Genomic DNA, 21,775 nt, shown 5'->3' on the forward strand with positions numbered 1-21,775 from the left:
TACAGGTATATATACAGGTTATCCTATATACAGGTTATCCCTATATACAGGTTATCCTATATACAGGTAGTATATACAGGTTATCCTATATACAGGTTATCCTATATACAGGTTATCCTATATACAGGTAGTATATACAGGTTATCCTATATACAGGTAGTATATACAGGTTATCCTATATACAGGTAGTATACAGGTTATCCTATATACAGGTTATATACAGGTTATCCTATATACAGGTAGTATATACAGGTTATCCTATATACAGGTTATCCTATATACAGGTTATCCTATGTACAGGTTATCCTATATACAGGTAGTATATACAGGTTATCCTATATACAGGTTATCCTATATACAGGTAGTATATACAGGTTATCCTATGTACAGGTTATCCTATATACAGGTAGTATATACAGGTTATCCTATATACAGGTAGTATATACAGGTTATCCTATATACAGGTAGTATATACAGGTTATCCTATATACAGGTAGTATATACAGGTTATCCTATGTAGTATATACAGGTTATCCTATATACAGGTTATCCTATATACAGGTTATCCTGTATACAGGTAGTATATACAGGTTATCCTATATACAGGTTATCCTATATACAGGTAGTATATACAGGTTATCCTATATACAGGTTATCCTATATACAGGTTATCCTATATACAGGTAGTATATACAGGTTATCCTATTATCCTATACAGGTAGTATATACAGGTTATCCTATATACAGGTATCCTATTTACAGGTTATCCTATATACAGGTAGTATATACAGGTTATCCTATATACAGGTTATCCTATGTACAGGTAGTATATACAGGTTATCCTATATACAGGTTATCCTATATACAGGTTAGTATATATATACAGGTTATCCTATATACAGGTAGTATATACAGGTTATCCTATATACAGGTTATCCTATATACAGGTTATCCTATATGCAGGTTATCCTATATACAGGTTATCCTATATACAGGTTATCCTATATGCAGGTTATCCTATATGCAGGTTATCCTATGTACAGGTTATCCTATGTACAGGTAGTATATACAGGTTATCCTATATACAGGTAGTATATACAGGTTATCCTATATACAGGTTATCCTATATACAGGTTATCCTATATACAGGTAGTATATACAGGTTATCCTATATACAGGTTATCCTATGTACAGGTAGTATATACAGGTTATCCTATATACAGGTTATCCTATATACAGGTTATCCTATGTACAGGTAGTATATACAGGTAGTATATACAGGTTATACTATGTAAGTCGCTCTGGATAAGAGCGTCTGCTAAATGACTTAAATGTAAATGTTAAATGTACAGGTAGTTTATACAGGTTATACTACACTGCATTTGGGAAAGTATTCAGACCCCTTGACTTTTCCACATTTTGTTACGTTACATCCTTATTCTAAAATGAATTAAATACTTTTGTTCACTCGTCAATCTAAACACAATACCCCTTAATGACATCACAATACCCCTTAATGACACCACAATACCCCTTAATGACATCACAATACCCCTTAATGACATCACAATAGCCCTTAATGACATCACAATAGCCCTTAGTGACAAACATATCACATTTGCATAAGTATTCAGACTCTTTACTCAGTACTTTGTTGAAGCACCTTTGGCAGCGATTACAGCCTTGGGTCTTCTTGGGTATGACGCTACAAGGTTGGTACACCTGTATTTGGGGAGTTTCTCACCGTGCTCCTCTGCAGATCCTCTCAAGCTCTGTCTTGTTGGAGAGATGTTAAATTTGGCGCCATTTTGAAAAAATCTGCTGAACTTCCAAGGCAGTGAACACTGTTGGTATGCAGTGGCCAAGTAGACTACCCTGGCTATTTGATCATAATGTTGACCTACCAGAGTGGCCTACCATTTTAAAAACAATGGAGAACATGCATCCCATAATATGTTAACATGGAAATGGCTGTTCTATCATTAATATACAATGTGCGGGTGTTCAATATAGGCCTACATTCCGTGAGACTTTTGAAGAAGAAAAAACACGCCGGGCTTCACATTAACCTGTTTATCCACTTGTCCTTCAGACAAGGAGGTGGCTGAATGTGTTTGATGCAGGAAACCACTTTCTAAAATACAGTGTTGTTCCTATTATTACAGGGAATCAGACCAATTATGCTACTTTCTGTCTATTGGCTACTTTGCTTATTCAAATTATGCTACTTTCTGTCTATTGGCTACTTTGCTTATTCAAATTATGCTACTTTCTGTCTATTGGCTACTTGGCTTATTCAAATTATGCTTTCTGTCTATTGGCTACTTGGCTTATTCAAATTATGCTACTTTTTGCCTATTGGCTACTTGGCTTATTCAAATTATGCTTCTTTCTGTCTTGGCTACTTGGCTTATTCAAATTATGCTACTTTCTGTCTTGGCTACTTGGCTTATTCAAATTATGCTACTTTCTGTCTTGGCTACTTGGCTTATTCAAATTATGCTACTTTCTGTCTTGGCTACTTGGCTTATTCAAATTATGCTACTTTCTGTCTTGGCTACTTGGCTTATTCAAATTATGCTACTTTCTGTCTATTGGCTACTTGGCTTATTCAAATTATGCTACTTTCTGTCTTGGCTACTTGGCTTATTCAAATTATGCTACTTTCTGTCTTGGCTACTTGGCTTATTCAAATTATGCTACTTTCTGTCTATTGGCTACTTGGCTTATTCAAATTATGCTACTTTCTGTCTTGGCTACTTGGCTTATTCAAATTATGCTACTTTCTGTCTTGGCTACTTGGCTTATTCAAATTATGCTACTTTCTGTCTTGGCTACTTGGCTTATTCAAATTATGCTTCTTTCTGTCTATTGGCTACTTGGCTTATTCAAATTATGCTACTTTCTGTCTTGGCTACTTGGCTTATTCAAATTATGCTACTTTCTGTCTTGGCTACTTGGCTTATTCAAATTATGCTACTTTCTGTCTATTGGCTACTTGGCTTATTCAAATTATGCTTCTTTCTGTCTTGGCTACTTGGCTTATTCAAATTATGCTACTTTCTGTCTTGGCTACTTGGCTTATTCAAATTATGCTACTTTCTGTCTATTGGCTACTTGGCTTATTCAAATTATGCTACTTTCTGTCTTGGCTACTTGGCTTATTCAAATTATGCTACTTTCTGTCTATTGGCTACTTGGCTTATTCAAATTATGCTTCTTTCTGTCTATTGGCTACTTGGCTTATTCAAATTATGCTTCTTTCTGTCTATTGGCTACTTGGCTTATTCAAATTATGCTTCTTTCTGTCTTGGCTACTTGGCTTATTCAAATTATTCTACTTTCTGCCTATTGGCTACTTGGCTTATTCAAATTATGCTACTTTCTGTCTTGGCTACTTGGCTTATTCAAATTATGCTACTTTCTGTCTATTGGCTACTTGGCTTATTCAAATTATGCTACTTTCTGTCTATTGGCTACTTGGCTTATTCAAATTATGCTACTTTCTGTCTATTGGCTACTTGGCTTATTCAAATTATGCTACTTTCTGTCTTGGCTACTTGGCTTATTCAAATTATGCTACTTTCTGTCTATTGGCTACTTGGCTTATTCAAATTATGCTACTTTCTGTCTATTGGCTACTTGGCTTATTCAAATTATGCTACTTTCTGTCTATTGGCTACTTGGCTTATTCAAATTATGCTACTTTCTGTCTATTGGCTACTTGGCTTATTCAAATTATGCTACTTTCTGTCTATTGGCTACTTGGCTTATTCAAATTATGCTACTTTCTGTCTATTGGCTACTTGGCTTATTCAAATTATGCTTCTTTCTGTCTATTGGCTACTTGGCTTATTCAAATTATGCTACTTTCTGTCTATTGGCTACTTGGCTTATTCAAATTATGCTTCTTTCTGTCTATTGGCTACTTGGCTTATTACAACACCGCCCCTTTTTAAGACAAACAAATAAATACTCTACCTGACTGTCTTTTCAAAGGTGTTGAGACATGCACATGTTTTTTTTTTTTTTAGGAAACAATTATTCTCGCTGACTACAAATGAATAAATATTCTGGAGTATCCTAACTAGCAAAGGATATGAACAAGATGTGCACGCTTGACTACGTGCATCTCTTGCTTTGATCTCAAAACAAGCTACATTTTTAAAGTCTCCCATTTTGCCATTTCAAGTGCATAGGCTATAGTCAACGGTACACATGTCAGAGCCCTGTACGTCTGTGAGCCAAAACGCAGCGAGACCATGTTTAAAAAAATAAATAAATAAAAATCACAATCAAGTCTACATGAAAATGGCAAAAAAAAAAGCAACACAATTTGAAGTTTTTTTTTTATTATTTTTTTTTACGGTCAAGTCAAAGTCCAGACCTAATTCCAATTGAGATGCCGTGGCAGGACTTGAAACGAGCAATTGATGCTTTAAAACCCACACATGTCGCTGAGTTCAAGCAGTTCTGCATGGAAGAGTGGGCCAAAATTCCTCCACAACGACTTAAGAGACTGATCAACAACTACAGGAAGTGGTTGGTTGGAGTCACTGCAGCTAAAGGTGGACTGATCAACTACAGGAAGTGGTTGGTTGGAGTCACTGCAGCTAAAGGTGGACTGATCAACTACAGGAAGTGGTTGGTTGGAGTCACTGCAGCTAAAGGTGGACTGATCAACTACAGGAAGTGGTTGGTTGGAGTCACTGCAGCTAAAGGTGGACTGATCAACTACCGGAAGTGGTTGGTTGGAGTCACTGCAGCTAAAGGTGGACTGATCAACTACAGGAAGTGGTTGGTTGGAGTCCTTGCAGCTAAAGGTGGACTGATCAACTACAGGAAGTGGTTGGTTGGAGTCCTTGCAGCTAAAGGTGGACTGATAAACTACAGGAAGTGGTTGGTTGGAGTCCTTGCAGCTAAAGGTGGACTGATCAACTACAGGAAGTGGTTGGTTGGAGTCCTTGCAGCTAAAGGTGGACTGATCAAATACAGGAAGTGGTTGGTTGGAGTCCTTGCAGCTAAAGGTGGCACAACCAGTTACTGAGTGTAAAGGGGACAATAACGTTTTCCACACCGGGGGAATTGGGTGTTTCATAACTTTGTTTATGAAATAAGTATGGTCATTGTTGTGTTATTTGTTCACTCAGGTTCCCTTTATCGAATATTAAGTTTTGGTTGAAAATCTGATAACATTCTGTATCAAAAAGATGCAAAAGTAGAGACCTAGAAAAGGGGCAAATACCTTTTCACGGGGCTGAAGGAGAATGTCTTTTTTTTTGTTTTTTTTTTTTTGTTGAGTTTGGACATTTTACAAGCGAATTTGAACGAGAGACATTGTGCAAATGAACACGCTTTTTTTTGACTGATGTTTGTCTGAAGGAAGAACCGTAATGGAGAGGGGAGGGGGAATGCAAGGAAATCAAAATTGTTGCAGCTATACAAATAACTCATCCAATGGGCTTTTAACTTCTCAAACCTGGCAGAAAGCAAACACCAGTATGACCCCTCACCCCTGCATCACCTTCATTAATTCAGCCACTTTAGGGAGAAGAACTGTGTGATGCTTGCCTTGGTTTATTTTTTTGTTGTGGTCAGCAAATGCACATGTACATGCGGACTAGTGAATGAAAATAGACTTTGTCTTCAAGACGTGTCACTTGCCTGTTCTGGCCAGCCACCTTCTACCAAATAGTTTATTTACGTAGTCCAGAGTGCATAAGAGACGAGAGGTGAGTACCACGCCATTAGGACCCTGCGGCCGTTAGTGCTGAGTACCAGGCCATTAGGACCCAGAGGTTGTTAGTGCCGAGTACCAGGTCATTAGGACCCGAAGGTCGTTAGTGCCGAGTACCAGGTCATTAGGACCCGGCGGCCGTTAGTGCTGAGTACCAGGTCATTAGGACCCAGAGGTCGTTAGTGCCGAGTACCAGGTCATTAGGACCCGAAGGTCGTTAGTGCTGAGTACCAGGCCATTAGGACCCGGCGGCCGTTAGTGCTGAGTACCAGGTCATTAGGACCCGAAGGTCGTTAGTGCTGAGTACCAGGCCATTAGGACCCGGCGGCCGTTAGTGCTGAGTACCAGGTCATTAGGACCCAGAGGTCGTTAGTGCCGAGTACCAGGTCATTAGGACCCAGCGGTCGTTAGTGCTCAATTAGTTAGTGCATAATTAGTCTAACTTATTGTAGACTATTATTATGTTGGATGGACTGGTTACCAACTCCATGCTATGCTTTAAACGTTCTATCTGTCTGGGAGAGAACATATTGGTCTTGGCGATGCTGTTGATTTCTCTGACAGGGCAGGCGCACAGAGTTGGCCTACAATTTATAGTGAAATTCATTTTTAAATAGCCTAGTAATGGGGCATTTAAAAATAAAAAAAAATAAAATATATATTTTCCTTATTAATAGCTACATTACCTTTTTTTTTTAGCTACAGAATCTCTCAGCGCACGTTTCTATATCCTTCTCCTGTCCTTCGTTAACTTCTCGAGCGCGCAGAGAAAGAGGCCGTCCACAGTTTAATGAAATATATGTTTTGTTGTGAAAACGTTGTTACTATCCATGTTCCCGAACAGATTTCACTTGGTTTCCCAATAGCAGCACTGTGTAGCTGCAGGAACAGGGTTGGAGAGCCAATAGCAGCACTGTGTAGCTGCAGGAACAGGGTTGGAGAGCCAATAGCAGCACTGTGTAGCTGCAGGAACAGGGTTGGAGAGCCAATAGGAGCACTGTGTAGCTACAGGAACAGGGTTGGAGAGCCAATCGCGGCACTGTGTAGCTGCAGGAACAGGGTTGGAGAGCCAATAGGAGCACTGTGTAGGAACAGGGTTGGAGAGCCAATAGCGGCACTGTGTAGCTGCAGGAACAGGGTTGGAGAGCCAATAGCAGCACTGTGTAGCTACAGGAACAGAGTTGGAGGGCCAATAGCGGCACTGTGTAGCTACAGGAACAGGGTTGGAGAGCCAATAGCGGCACTGTGTAGCTACAGGAACAGGGTTGGAGAGCCAATAGCGGCACTGTGTAGCTACAGGAACAGGGTTGGAGAGCCAATAGCAGCACTGTGTAGCTGCAGGAACAGGGTTGGAGAGCCAATAGCAGCACTGTGTAGCTGCAGGAACAGGGTTGGAGAGCCAATAGCGGCCCTGTGTAGCTACAGGAACAGGGTTGGAGAGCCAATAGCGGCCCTGTGTAGCTACAGGAACAGGGTTGGAGAGCCAATAGCGGCACTGTGTAGCTACAGGAACAGGGTTGGAGAGCCAATAGCGGCACTGTGTAGCTACAGGAACAGGGTTGGAGAGCCAATAGCGACACTGTGTAGCTACAGGAACAGGGTTGGAGGGCCAATAGCAGCACTGTGTAGCTACAGGAACAGGGTTGGAGAGCCAATAGCGGCACTGTGTAGCTACAGGAACAGGGTTGGAGAGCCAATAGCGGCACTGTGTAGCTACAGGAACAGGGTTGGAGGGCCAATAGCAGCACTGTGTAGCTACAGGAACAGGGTTGGAGAGCCAATAGCGGCACTGTGTAGCTACAGGAACAGGGTTGGAGAGCCAATAGCAGCACTGTGTAGCTACAGGAACAGGGTTGGAGAGCCAAGAGCAGCACTGTGTAGCTACAGGAACAGGGTTGGAGAGCCAATAGCGGCACTGTGTAGCTACAGGAACAGGGTTGGAGAGCCAATAGCATACAGAGTTTGGGTGGAATATCACGTGTAGGTCTGCAAGAGGCTCCTCGGCGGAGGGGAGAGTTTTGATGGATATATATATATTTATTATTATTATTATATATTTATTATTATTATTATTATATTTATTATTATTATTATATATATTTATTATTATTTATATATATAATTATTATTTATATATATTTATTATTATTATTTATATATATTTATTATTATTATTATATATATTTATTATTATTATTATATATATTTATTATTATTTATATATTTATTATTATTTATATATTTATTATTATTTATATATTTATTATTATTTATATATTTATTATTATTATTTATATATTTATTTATTTATATATTTATTATTATTTATATATTTATTATTATTTATATATTTATTATTATTTATATATTTATTATTATTAATATATTTATTATTATTATATATTTATTATTATTATTATATATATTTATTATTATTATTATATATATTTATTATTATTATTATATATATTTATTATTATTTATATATTTATTATTATTTATATATTTATTATTATTTATATATTTATTATTATTTATATATTTATTATTATTATATATATTTATATATATTTATATATATTTGTTATTATTATTATTATTATTATTATTATTATTATTATAATAATAAAACCGGAGTCGTCTACCTGGCTGATATGATCACTTGATACGTTTTTATTAAATTTTTCTCTACTTTCTCAAATCAATAGCCTATAGTCGCGTCATGTAGCCCATATGGGGCGGCAGCGTAGCCTAGTGGTTAAAGCGTTGGACTACTAACCAAAAGGTTGCAAGTTCGAGTCCCCGAGCTGACAAGGTACAAAATCTGTCGTTCCTGTTCCTAAGTCCGTCATTGTAAATAAGAATTTGTTCTTAACTGACTTGCCTAGTTAAATAAAGGTAAAACAATCCAATTAGATTTCTATGGTTTGTATCATTCACAACTAAAGTTGCCAGGACCTGTTTCAGGTGATCACTACGCTCAACATCACTCGCTCCAGAATGATATCTTTTCTTTTAATTTAGCGAAATTGTAAAATCATATCAAATAAATGCTTGGGTCTTAAATGCTTATATCTATAGCTAGATAGCATACGGTATCTAGCCAGATAACATACAGTATCTAGTCTGATAACATACAGTATCTAGTCTGATAACATACAGTATCTAGTCTGATAACATACAGTATCTAGTCTGATAACATACAGTATCTAGCCAGATAACATACAGTATCTAGTCTGATAGCATACAGTATCTATCTGATAGCAGTATCTAGTATCTAGTCTGATAACATATCAGCCAGATAGCATACAGTATCTAGTCTGATAACATACAGTATCTAGTCTGATAGCATACAGTATCTAGTCTGATAACATGCAGTATCTAGTCTGATAACATGCAGTATCTAGTCTGATAACATGCAGTATCTAGTCTGATAACATACAGTATCTAGTCTGATAACATACAGTATCTAGTCTGATAGCATACAGTATCTAGTCTGATAATATACAGTATCTAGTCTGATAGCATACAGTATCTAGTCTGATAACATACAGTATCTAGTCTGATAATATACAGTATCTAGTCTGATAACATACAGTATCTAGTCTGATAGCATACAGTATCTAGTCTGATAATATACAGTATCTAGTCTGATAGCATACAGTATCTAGTCTGATAGCATACAGTATCTAGTCTGATAGCATACAGTAGACGACTCATATTCTGTTCTTCTGAAAAACATTTTCTTCGTGTCGTGTTTCTTTAGACCTGACTAAATAAATGGATTTATTGTGATGGTGTGTACTTTATAAAACATATGTTTATGATCCAAAGGCGCATATCAGCGTGGACAATAAGCGTCTGCCAACATGGCCGCTGCAGCCCTTCATCACTGATCGTTTTGTGTGAAGGAGCGTTTTTGCGAGAAAGTTTGGCGTGCCTTAATGCTGTGCTTTCTGCATGCTTTCCTCTCCTCTACTTTCCCTCCCTCTTCCTCTACTCTACTCTCTACTCTACTCTCCCTCTCCTCTACTCTCTACTCTCCCTCTCCTCTACTCTACTCTCTACTCTACTCTCTCCTCTACTCTCTCCACTCTACTCTACTCTCTACTCTCCCTCTCCTCTACTCTCTCTACTCTACTCTCTCCTCTACTCTCTCCTCTACTCTCTACTCTCTACTCTCCCTCTCCTCTACTCTCTCTACTCTACTCTCTCCTCTACTCTCCCTCTCCTCTACTCTACTCTCCCCTCCTCTACTCTACTCTACTCTCTCCTCTCTCTCTACTCTCCCTCTCCTCTACTCTCTACTCTACTCTCTCCTCTACTCTCTCTACTCTACTCTCTCCTCTACTCTCCCTCTACTCTACTCTCCCCCTCTACTCTACTCTACTCTCCCCCTCCTCTACTCTACTCTCTCCTCTCTCTACTCTACTCTCTCTACTCTACTCTCTCTACTCTCTCCTCTACTCTCCCTCTACTCTACTCTCCCCCTCCTCTACTCTACTCTCCCCTACTCTACTCTACTCTACTCTCCCTCCCTCCTCTACTCTCCCCCTCCTCTACTCTCCCTCCCTCCTCTCCTCTACTCTCCCCCTCTCCCTCCCTCCTCTCCACCCTACTCCCTCTACTCTCCCTCCCTCCTCTCCTCTACTCCCCCTCCTTCCTCCTTCATCCCTCCTGTGTCTCTGCTCTGCCCAGTAGATGAGTCAGTCCCAGACCAGTCCACTGAGTCCTGGGGAGAGTCTGAGGGGAGGTTAGTGACTCCCTGCAGGATGTACTCAGCAGGTAACTGTACTGCAGCTTCGGCCCGGGTCCTCTAGACATGTGTATGTAGGTGTCTTGTCTCGACGTAGTGACTTCAGCAGCTTGTAGGCCACACTATCTGCTGTGCTACACTGTAAACACATGTGGTGTGTGTCTTGTCCGGGATCACATCAAGTTGTATCATGCCAGGTCTAACCCACGCTGCTGTGCTACACTGTAAACACACATGAGCATGTGACCTGTCCTCCCTGCCTGCTCTCTCTGGCTTCCTCCTCCCTGCCTGCTCTCTCTGGCTTCCTCCTCCCTGCCTGCTCTCTCTGGCTTCCTCCTCCCTGTCTGCCTGCTCTCTCTGGCTTCCTCCTCCCTGTCTGCCTGCTCTCTCTGGCTTCCTCCTCCCTGTCTGCCTGCTCTCTCTGGCTTCCTCCTCCCTGTCTGCCTGCTCTCTCTGGCTTCCTCCTCCCTGTCTGCCTGCTCTCTCTGGCTTCCTCCTCCCTGTCTGCCTGCTCTCTCTGGCTTCCTCCATCTCCTCCCTGTCTCTCTGGCTTCCTCCTCCCAGTCTGTCTGCTCTCTCTGGCTTCCTCCTCCCTCCCTGTCTGCTCTCTCTGGCTTTCTCCTCCCTGTCTGCCTGCTCTCTCTGGCTTTCTCCTCCCTGTCTGCCTGCTCTCTCTGGCTTTCTCCTCCCTGTCTGTCTGCTCTCTCTGGCTTCCTCCTCCCTGTCTGTCTGCTCTCTCTGGCTTCCTCCTCCCTGTCTGCCTGCTCTCTCTGGCTTTCTCCTCCCTGTCTGCCTGCTCTCTCTGGCTTCCTCCTCCCTGTCTGTCTGCTCTCTCTGGCTTCCTCCTCCCTGTCTGTCTGCTCTCTCTGGCTTCCTCCTCCCTGTCTGCCTGCTCTCTCTGGCTTTCTCCTCCCTGTCTGCCTGCTCTCTCTGGCTTCCTCCCCCCTGTCTGTCTGCTCTCTCTGGCTTCCTCCATCTCCTCCCTGTCTGTCTGCTCTCCCTGTCTGTCTGCTCTCTCTGGCTTGCCTAGCTAGCTCACGTCATACAGGTCTGTATGTTGTTGACTTGATCCTATTATTAGTGATATGGTACCAACTTTGCCGACTACAAAGAATGTTTTTCTTTGTCCCCCCCCCTCTCTACTTGCTAACAGTTTGTTGTTTTTTTGCGCGTGATGGTGAGATGGTGTGAATGATGAGGTTGTGGGGGGAGAGAACCACTGGGTCACCTTTTGTTGATGATCTTGGCCGTGTCCTATATGGCACCCTGTCCCCCTATATAGTGCGCTACATTTGGGGCGGCAGCGTAGCCTAGTGGTTAGAGCGTTGGACTAGTAACCGGAAGGTTGCGAGTTCAAACCCCCGAGCTGACAAGGTACAAATCTGTCGTTCTGCCCCTGAACAGGCAGTTAACCCACTGTTCCCAGGCCGTCATTGAAAATAAGAATATGTTCTTAACTGACTTGCCTAGTTAAATAAAGGTACAATTTAAAAAAAAAAAATTGGCCGGGCTCCATAGTGCTCAGGTGCATTATATAGAGAATAGGGTGCAATTTGGGATTCACACCTTGTTGGTTTGGAGAGATGTGTATTTGTCTCTAAGTCTAACCCTGTCCTAACTCTGTAGATAAAGATGGCCCGGATAAGAAGAAAGTCAAGAAGGAGTCTGGGGGGAGTAAGAAGGCCCCGGTTAATCTCCTGTTTGGCTACCCGCTGTCAGAACGCAAGCAGATGGCCCTCCTGATGCAGATGACCGCCAGGGACAACAGCCCAGGTTAGTCACAACACATTCATGCCCCGTCTCCTCCTTCACTCTTTCTCTTTCCCACTCTCTTTCTCTTTCCCACTCTCTTTCTCTTTCCCACTCTCTTTCTCTTTCCCTCTCTCTCTCTCTCTCCTACTCTCTCTCTCTCTCTCCTACTCTCTCTCTCCTACTCTCTCTCTCTCTCCTACTCTCTCTCTCCTTCTCTCTCTCTCTCTCTCTCTCTCTCTCCTACTCTCTCTCTCCTGTATCCTCGTATCAACCTATAGGGATGTGGTAAGGACTATAGTTATAAGGATGAGTCGTAATGCTAAACAACAGCCTTAAAGATAATGGACCTCCCCAGTGTCAGTTTATGGTTGAGTGTTAGATCATCTCTAGTCTTTTGACTCTTTCTCTCTCACCTCCCCTCCAGACTCGACTCCTAGCCACCCGTCCCAGGCCCCCACGGTGCAGAAGAAGCTCCCCAGCAGCACGGCCTCCAGAGCGAGGGACAAGGTGAACAAGAGGAACGAGCGTGGCGAGACGCCGCTACACATGGCCGCCATACGAGGGGATGCCAAGCAGGTCAAGGAGCTCATCGGCCTCGGAGCTGACGTCAACATTAAAGACTTCGCAGGTAAAAGAACACCTGGCCTTGATACACCTGGCCTTGATACACCTGGCCTTGATACACCTGGCCTTGATACACCTGGTCTTGATACACCTGGCCTTGATACACCTGGCCTTGATACACCTGGTCTTGATACACCTGGCCTTGATACACCTGGCCTTGATACAACGATAAGGGTCTTTTATAGTGCAGAGATTTGCAAAAGTGTTGAGGATTCAGTTCATACTCAATGTTACGTTGCCCAGTAGTACTTTGTTTTAAATGTGTCCTGTAGAAACAATGAATCAAGTATTTCATAGGTTAGTACTGTGTAGTTTGGGGCGGCAGGGTAGCCTAGTGATTAGAGTGTAGGGGCGGCAGGGTAGCCCAGTGGTTAGAGTGTAGGGACGGCAGGGTAGCCCAGTGGTTAGAGTGTAGGGGTGGCAGGGTAGCCCAGTGGTTAGAGTGTAGAGGAGGCAGGTAGCCTAGTGGTTAGAGTGTAGGGGCGGCAGGGTAGCCTAGTGGTTAGAGTGGAGGGGAGGCAGGGTAGCCTAGTGGTTAGAGTGTAGGGACGGCAGGGTAGCCTAGTGGTTAGAGTGTAGGGACGGCAGGGTAGCCTAGTGGTTAGAGTGTAGGGACGGCAGGGTAGCCTAGTGGTTAGAGTGTAGGGGCGGCAGGGTAGCCCAGTGGTTAGAGTGTAGGGGCGGCAGGGTAGCCCAGTGGTTAGAGTGTAGGGGCGGCAGGGCCCAGTGGTTAGAGTGTAGGGGCGGCAGGTAGCCCAGTGTGGTTAGAGTGGTTAGGGGGGGGCGGCAGGGTAGCCCAGTGGTTAGAGTGTAGGGACGGCAGGGTAGCCTAGTGGTTAGAGTGTAGGCGCGGCAGGTAGCCTAGCGGTTAGAGTGTGGGGGCGGCAGGGTAGCCTAGTGGTTAGAGTGTGGGGGCGGCAGGGTAGCCTAGTGGTTAGAGTGTAGGCGCGGCAGGTAGCCTAGCGGTTAGAGTGTAGGGGCGGCAGGGTAGCCTAGAGGTTAGAGTGTAGGGACGGCAGGTAGCCTAGTGGTTAGAGCGTTGGACTAGTAACTGAAAGGTTCCTGGATCGAATCCCTGAGCTGACAAGGTAAAAATCTGTCGTTCTGCCCCTTGAGCAAGGCAATCACTGTTCCCTGATTGGCCATCATTGTAAATAAGAATGAGTTCTTAACTGACTTACCTAGTGAAATAAAAAAAAATAGTATGATAATTATGTTATTACCATTTTTTTTTTTTAAATGCATCCTCTGTCAGGCTGGACGCCCCTTCACGAGGCGTGTAACCTTGGTTACTACGACGTGGCCAAGGTTCTGATTGCAGCCGGAGCAGAAGTCAACACTCAGGGTCTGGATGACGACACTCCACTCCACGATGCCTCCAGCAGTGGACACACAGACGTAAGGTTTACTTCCCTCCCTCCTCTCGTCCGCTCTATAACCAGGATTACTTCCCTCCCTCCTCTCGTCCGCTCTATAACCAGGTTTACTTCCCTCCCTCCTCTCGCTCGCTCTATAACCAGGATTACTTCCCTCCCTCCTCTCGTCCGCTCTATAACCAGGATTACTTCCCTCCCTCCTCTCGTCCGCTCTATAACCAGGTTTACTTCCCTCCCTCCTCTCACTCTATAACCAGGATTACTTCCCTCCCTCCTCTCACTCTATAACCAGGATTACTTCCCTCCCTCCTCTCGCTCGCTCTATAACCAGGATTACTTCCCTCCCTCCTCTCGTCCGCTCTATAACCAGGTTTACTTCCCTCCCTCCTCTCGCTCGCTCTATAACCAGGATTACGTTGACTGACTCGTTCCGCTCGCTCTATAACCAGGATTACGTTGACTGACTCGTTCCGCTCGCTCTATAACCAGGATTACTTCCCTCCCTCCTCTCGTCCGCTCTATAACCAGGATTACGTTGACTGACTCGTTCCGCTCGCTCTATAACCAGGATTACGTTGACTGACTCGTTCCGCTCGCTCTATAACCAGGATTACGTTGACCGACTCGTTCCGCTCGCTCTATAACCAGGATTACGTTGACCGACTCGTTCGCTCGCTCTATAACCAGGATTACGTTGACCGACTCGTTCCGCTCGCTCTATAACCAGGATTACGTTGACCGACTCGTTCCGCTCGCTCTATAACCAGGATTACGTTGACCGACTCGTTCCGCTCGCTCTATAACCAGGATTACGTTGACCGACTCGTTCCGCTCGCTCTATAACCAGGATTACGTTGACCGACTCGTTCCGCTCGCTCTATAACCAGGATTACGTTGACCGACTCGTTCCGCCGCTCTATAACCAGGATTACGTTGACCGACTCGTTCCGCTCGCTCTATAACCAGGATTACGTTGACCGACTCGTTACGCTCGCTCTATAACCAGGATTACGTTGACCGACTCGTTCCGCTCGCTCTATAACCAGGATTACGTTGACCGACTCGTTCCGCTCGCTCTATAACCAGGATTACGTTGACCGACTCGTTCCGCTCGCTCTATAACCAGGATTACGTTGACTGACTCATTCCGTCAACTAACCATCGAGTAATGATGATACAACTTGGTCTAAAGAAAACACGTCATTTTTCTACACTTCAAATCAAAATCACATTTATTTATATAGTCCTTTGTACATCAGCTGATATCTCCAAAGTGCTGTACAGAAACCCAGCCTAAACCCCCAAACAGCAAGCAATGCAGGTGTGTATATTTCTTGTCCTAAACCCATTTTCACAATTATCTGTTCATCCAGGACCATAACGGGTTTCATTAACCACCTGTCCGATTCTTTTCCGTCTAGATTGTGAAGCTGCTGCTGACACACGGAGGAAATGCGTTCCAGGCCAACAAGCGAGGGGAGCGGCCTGTAGACGTAGCTGATTCTCAGGCGCTGGAGCTCCTCCTAAAGGGAGAGGTGCCCCTCTCAGACCCAGAGGATAGCCCCTCAGGTAGGGTGTCCTGTAGAGGATAGCTCCTCCTAAAGGGAGAGGTGCCCCTCTCAGACCCAGAGGATAGCCCCTCAGGTAGGGTGTCCTGTAGAGGATAGCCCCTCAGGTAGGGTGTCCTGTAGAGGATAGCCGCCCCCGGTAGGGTGTCCTGTAGAGGATAGCCCCCGGTAGGGTGTCCTGTAGAGGATAGCCCCCCGGTAGGGTGTCCTGTAGAGGATAGCCGCCCCCCGGTAGGGTGTCCTGTAGAGGATAGCCGCCCCCGGTAGGGTGTCCTGTAGAGGATAGCCCCCCCGGTAGGGTGTCCTGTAGAGGATAGCCCCCCCGGTAGGGTGTCCTGTAGAGGATAGCCCCCCGGTAGGGTGTCCTGTAGAGGATAGCCCCCCCGGTAGGGTGTCCTGTAGAGGATAGCCCCCCCGGTAGGGTGTCCTGTAGAGGATAGCCCCCCCCCTGGTAGGGTGTCCTGTAGAGGATAGCCGCCCCCCCGGTAGGGTGTCCTGTAGAGGATAGCCCCCCCCGATAGGGTGTCCTGTAGAGGATAGCCTCCCCCGGTAGGGTGTCCTGTAGAGGATAGCCCCTCAGGTAGGGTGTCCTGTAGAGGATAGCTCCCCCCCGGTAGGGTGTCCTGTAGAGTTGTATCTTTGCCATTAGGTGGTGTTTTTATCGTATTTAAAAAAAAGTTTATTCTATTTTGTGATTTCAAAAATAAAGGTGTGTGTGTGTTATAGATCTCTCATTATATTTGCTTGCATATGGTAATTTTACCTTTTTTAATTAAACTTAATTTAAAAACAAGGTTGTAATTATTGTGTTCCTCAACACTATACAAACACTGGCAATCAAACAACAAGATTTGAATTCCTCCATTTTCCTTATGTTCTCTCTACAGAGTCAGAAGGCCCTCCGTCGGTGAATCCCTCCAGCGTGGACGTTGATGACGACCACCTGGATGACTCGGACGTGGAAAAGGATTCTGAAGGAAAGCAGAGCACCGTGAAGGCCTCATCCTCCATGTCCGGCTTGGATGAGTATGAGTTCAAAGACGAAGAGGACTTGAGTAAAGCCCTGAACGATCGACACATCCTCCGGAGAGAGCTGAGGGAGAAGGAAAGGAATCATTTGGTGAAGCAGAGCAATAAAGGGGGCGGGAGCGGCTCAGTCCAGTCCTCGAAGTCTAAGAAGACGTCGTCCCGTGTTCGCTACTGCAGCTCGGATAGTTCCAGTGATGAGATGGAGATGCCAACAGAGAGAAGGAGCTCTCCGACCTGCTCCAACGGCTCCGATGGACACAAGGCGTCAGACGCCAGCAGGACTAAGAAAGAGAACCTCTGCAGCCTCACGACTTCCGAACAGAAAGACAAAAGCAGCAAAGTCAAGAAAAAGAACAAGAACCAGAGCAAGAACAAAGAGAACCAGGAGGACGGGAAGGAGAACAGCAAAGCTCTGGTGTTTTCCGTAGCCACCGTGTCTGTGTCGGAGACACACATGGACAAGAACAGCCGAGGACTCTGTGGGGACGAGGACTTGTTCAAAATCTCCTTCAGTCCCAAGGACGACTCGTCCGTCCACCTTTTCCACCTGTCCGCCACCGTCAAGTCCCCTAAGCTCAACCACGGCCTGGCCGACAAGCAGCCGTCCTCCAACCCGCTCAAACAGGAGAACGCCAAGATGACGTGCGTCTCGATTGCCGAAGGCCCCTGTCCGCCGGATGGTGTCAAGTACAACCACTACAACCCAGAGTCGGAGTTCTGCACAGAGAGCTCCAGTAGTAAAGGCTGCAAGCACAAGGAGAAGAGCAAGCACCACCAGAAGGACGTCGCCGTGGACTGTAGCGTCGGGGGCGGCGGCTCCAGTTCGCATAATAAAGAACGCAGCGTGGTCCACAGCTCTGACGGTGGTGCCTTACGGAAGACGGACAAAGATGGCAAAGTGGTCAAAAAACATAAACTAAAACACAAGGAGAAGAACAACCACTGCAGGGAGTATGAGGCGGACAGGGAGAGGAACCGCCACCGGCAGAAGGAGGGCGGCAGGAAGGACGGCCAAAAGAACCAGGAGTTCGACAGGGAGTTCTGGAAAGAGAACTTCTTCAATGACGACGAACCTCCGCCTCCAGGGAAAACTGAGACCGAGAGGGAGGACGGCTCTCCTGTGACGGAAGAGAGGGGGACGAAAGAAATATACCCCTCTAGCATCGGCAAGGAGACGAGGCTGAGAGAGGTGCAAGAGAAGGATAAAGACAAGGTGGTGAAGAAGGAAGGGAAGGAAACCTCTGCTGTCTGTAAAGAGAAAGGAGGAAAAGATGGGAAGTCCAGTGAGCATGAGGAGAGGACAGAGTGCCTCAGCTCCACCTCTGGACTGACTACCTCTCTTCCGGAGGAGACGCAGCATAACACTACAAGCGTGAAAGATGAACCGGAGGATAAACCGGTACCGGAGACCATGTCTACGGCTGATCTAGCCCGACTGGATGCCTCTGAGAAAGACCAGCGGGACAAATCTGACAGGAGGCCTTCTGTAAAAGAACGGGAGACTGATAAAAAGAATCCCGATAAGGAGAAGAAGGTTAAGATGGAGCACCTGGAGAAATCAGAGAATTCGCAAAATTCCATGGATCGCTGGAGGGAGAAGGAGAGGATGGCGTCTGGCTCATCTCATTTGTCCCCTGGTGACAAGAACCACAAAGAGAGCGAAAAGCTCAGAGCCTTGTCCACGACAAAAAAACATGAAGAGAGCAAGGACAAGAAGAGCAAAGAGAAGCCCGATAAGAAGAGCGAGAGGGAGAGGCAGGAGAGAGAGTACAGAGACAAAGATAGGATAGGCTGGGATAACAAAGGAAAACCACCTTCAGAGAAATGCACTGATCAAAGTAAATTGGATCGTGCAAAGGAGAAAGACAAAGACTGCGATAAGAAGAAAAGGGAAAAATCTAAAGACTGCTCTTCATCTTCCTCTAACCTGAAGCTCCCCTTGGAGGAGAAGAAAGGCTATGTGTCTGAAAGTGGCAAGACCACACCAGCAAAACCGCTAAAGGAGGAGGTCCTGAAAACGCCAGAGAAAGACCGAGACCGAAGAGACAGAGAATCCAGAGACTTTGACCGGCACAGAGATCGAGACAAAGATCGTCACAAGAGCGACAAGGACCGTTCCAAGGAGGGCAGCAAGGCCTGTAAGACCAAATCCAACGAGACTGAGACTGACCGAGACAACAGGTCCAAAGCTAAAGCCTCACCTGCCACCCGGGAAGAGAAGCGACCCAAAGAGAAACGTCTGGTCAACGAGGACCTGAGGCAGACCAGCTTCGAACGAATGCTGAGTCTGAAGGACCAGGAGATTGAACAGTGGCACCGGAAGCATCTAGAAAAGATCAAACAGAAGGAGCGGGAGAGGATGAAACAACGACCCTCCTCTGCGACAACAGACCCAGGGAAGCTCAAAAGCAAAGCCAAGACGATGTCCTTGTCATCTGGAGAACAGTGTTCGAGCAAAGAACTGCTTCGTTCCAAGAGCTCCGAAGGCTCTGGCGACGCTCATGGCCGGGACCGAGACAAACCTATAAAGGAGAGCACCAGCTCCAGGACCATGTCCCTAGACGGGAAGACACTCTCCTCCCTCAGTGGGAAGTTGATGGCTGGTATTGAGAACAGCTTGAGCAGGTCCCCCAGGCCGGAGAGCGAGCGGTCGGATCTCATGTCCAGATCCGTGTCCATGTTCTCCATGGCCAGTTCTGAGGACTCCTGTCAGGCAACCATGTTGATGCCGAGACCCGTAGAGTACGACTCGGATATGACCCTGGATGCCTCCCAGGACTCTCAGCCGCTTTTCCAACTGTCTTCCCTCCTCTCACAGTCTAGATCACCTGCCGTTCACGACAAAGACCACAACGGTCTTCCAGACTCAGCTCAAGGTAACAGGACTCCGCTGCAGAGCCGACACACTTCCCCTTACCTTATAGCTATTCTGGACGAGGAAGCAAACTCTGCGACGGCGGGTAAACATTTTGAAACTCTGTCAAAGGCCAGCGTGGTGCCTGCTGCTCAACCAAATGAAGAGCCTTCAGGTTTTCAGCTTCCTTCAGAAACCTGTGCAGATCTGGAGGAGAGCCAGAGTCAAAGGGGTCCTACTCAGATGCTTCCAAATCTCCCTAATGCAAGAACATATGCAGATCTCAACACTGAGAGTGAAGGTAGCACCGCTCCAAGAACCGATGCAGATTTCAACACCGCTTCAGGTGTCCGTCTTCCACCTCAAGTGTCCAACACCAGAGATCCTCTTGTAAAGGACTCCTCAACACTTCAACAGGCTAGTGTCCAACAGCTAGCTACGCCAGAACGGAGAGGGTTTTCTTCCACCTCTGATCCTCTCCTAATACGGGACGTCCAGTGTATCCCCGTTGAGACCTTCACTGCAGCGCCCGAATGTAGCACGAAGTACTTGACGCCACTGGTGACATTATCTTCTCTATCCTGTCAACTGCTGTTCTCCAGCACCGAAACAAACTCCTCTCTCTCTGCTAGCCAGTCACGGGAAACCCTTCCAAACACCAGTACGGTGACCTCACAGCAGACGAAGACTGAGGTTGGTGGAGATTTGGCTCTTGATCCTAAAGATACAACTCCAGTTGAGGGTGCAGCCAGCAGCTCTGAAAACAGAGCAGCTGTAGAGAGCCTTGACAGTGTGTTAGGAGCGTCTCGACCAGGAGCGATGGACAACCCAGTAGCATCCACCAGCAGTGTTAGTACAGAGGAATCTATGCAGAGTAGAACCAATGAATCTCAAGAGGACATGGACACTGACGCAAGCTTTCAGGATTGTAAGCAATCCAGATTCTCCAGTGACGTTGTCGACTCCAGCGATCCTCAACCGGGGAAAAACGATCATGCTAGCCAGCATACACTATCTACTGTGTCGCGATGGCCGTGCCTTGAACACAAATCGGAAGAAACTTCTGATACACCTGACAACACATTGGAGAAGAGCAGAGGTCCTGAGGTCATGTCAACAGGAAGGACTAGTTGTCGGTCTTCGTCAGAGGGCAGTAATATGGTCACCGTCCCTGAGGTGAAATTAGAGCCATGCCCAGAGCCAATGGAAGTGGCTTCTACCTCTGAGGAGAGATCAGAAGGACAGACACTGTCCGGTGCTTCTGGACAGTTTAGCAACTTCCAGCAAGGCTCGCAGACAGACCAGAGTGGTAGTAGTGGTAGTTACAGCTGCAGTGGGTTCTCTGCAAGCTCTTCCCCCCAGTCTGGGGACAGAGACTCTGACTCCTCCGGGGCTAAGGCCAAGGTCCGCTCCCTAACCATGGAAGAGGACCAGGACGTCCAGCAGACACACCCCAGGAAGAGGAAAATGCCAAGGATGTCTACCTCAAACCACGCCGGAGGCAGCACACAACAGGTGGGTTCCTCTGGAGGATAATGGAGGGGGAGAGGTTGGAGGAATAGAGGGATGGGTGTGTGGCTGAGAGAGAATGGGGTTTAGGAGGGAGACTGGGAGGAAGAAGGGCGAGAATGGAGCGGTAGATTTAGTAAAGGGTTGACATTTGGGACAAAATATCTTCTTAGATAAGAAACTTTACTGTTCCCATCTTTCTATGCCTCCTGTACCTTACCGTATGCCTCCCCTACTCTACCTTACCGTATGCCTCCCCTACTCTACCTTACCGTATGCCTCCCCTACTCTACCTTACCGTATGCCTCCCCTACTCTACCTTACCGTATGCCTCCCCTACTCTACCTTACCGTATGCCTCCCCTACCTTACCGTATGCCTCCCCTACCTTACCGTATGCCTCCTGTACCTTACCGTATGCCTCCTGTACCTTACCTTACCGTATGCCTCCCCTCCTCTACCTTACCGTATGCCTCCTCTACCTTACCGTATGCCTCCCCTACCTTACCGTATGCCTCCCCTACCTTACCGTATGCCTCCCCTACCTTACCGTATGCCTCCCTTACCTTAC

At 45.8% G+C, this 21,775-nt stretch overlaps 1 protein-coding gene across 2 annotated transcripts in view; it reads left to right on the forward strand.

Moving 5' to 3' along the window:
* The window catches only part of LOC115121458 (ankyrin repeat domain-containing protein 12-like), a 67,388-nt gene that overhangs the window by 38,186 nt on the left and 7,427 nt on the right, over positions 1 to 21,775 (forward strand). The window contains exons 4-9 of one of the 2 annotated variants that reach the window (XM_065016934.1): positions 10,439 to 10,522; positions 12,120 to 12,266; positions 12,670 to 12,873; positions 14,125 to 14,267; positions 15,667 to 15,814; positions 16,701 to 21,211. In XM_065016934.1, the coding sequence (XP_064873006.1) occupies positions 10,439 to 10,522; positions 12,120 to 12,266; positions 12,670 to 12,873; positions 14,125 to 14,267; positions 15,667 to 15,814; positions 16,701 to 21,211 (5,237 nt within the window). The remainder of the gene's footprint in view (positions 1 to 10,438; positions 10,523 to 12,119; positions 12,267 to 12,669; positions 12,874 to 14,124; positions 14,268 to 15,666; positions 15,815 to 16,700; positions 21,212 to 21,775) is intronic. The other variant, XM_065016935.1, reaches the window with a different exon arrangement.

Source organism: Oncorhynchus nerka, unplaced genomic scaffold (genome assembly GCF_034236695.1).
Source record: "Oncorhynchus nerka isolate Pitt River unplaced genomic scaffold, Oner_Uvic_2.0 unplaced_scaffold_288___fragment_1, whole genome shotgun sequence".
NCBI classification, from domain to species: domain Eukaryota; kingdom Metazoa; phylum Chordata; class Actinopteri; order Salmoniformes; family Salmonidae; genus Oncorhynchus; species Oncorhynchus nerka.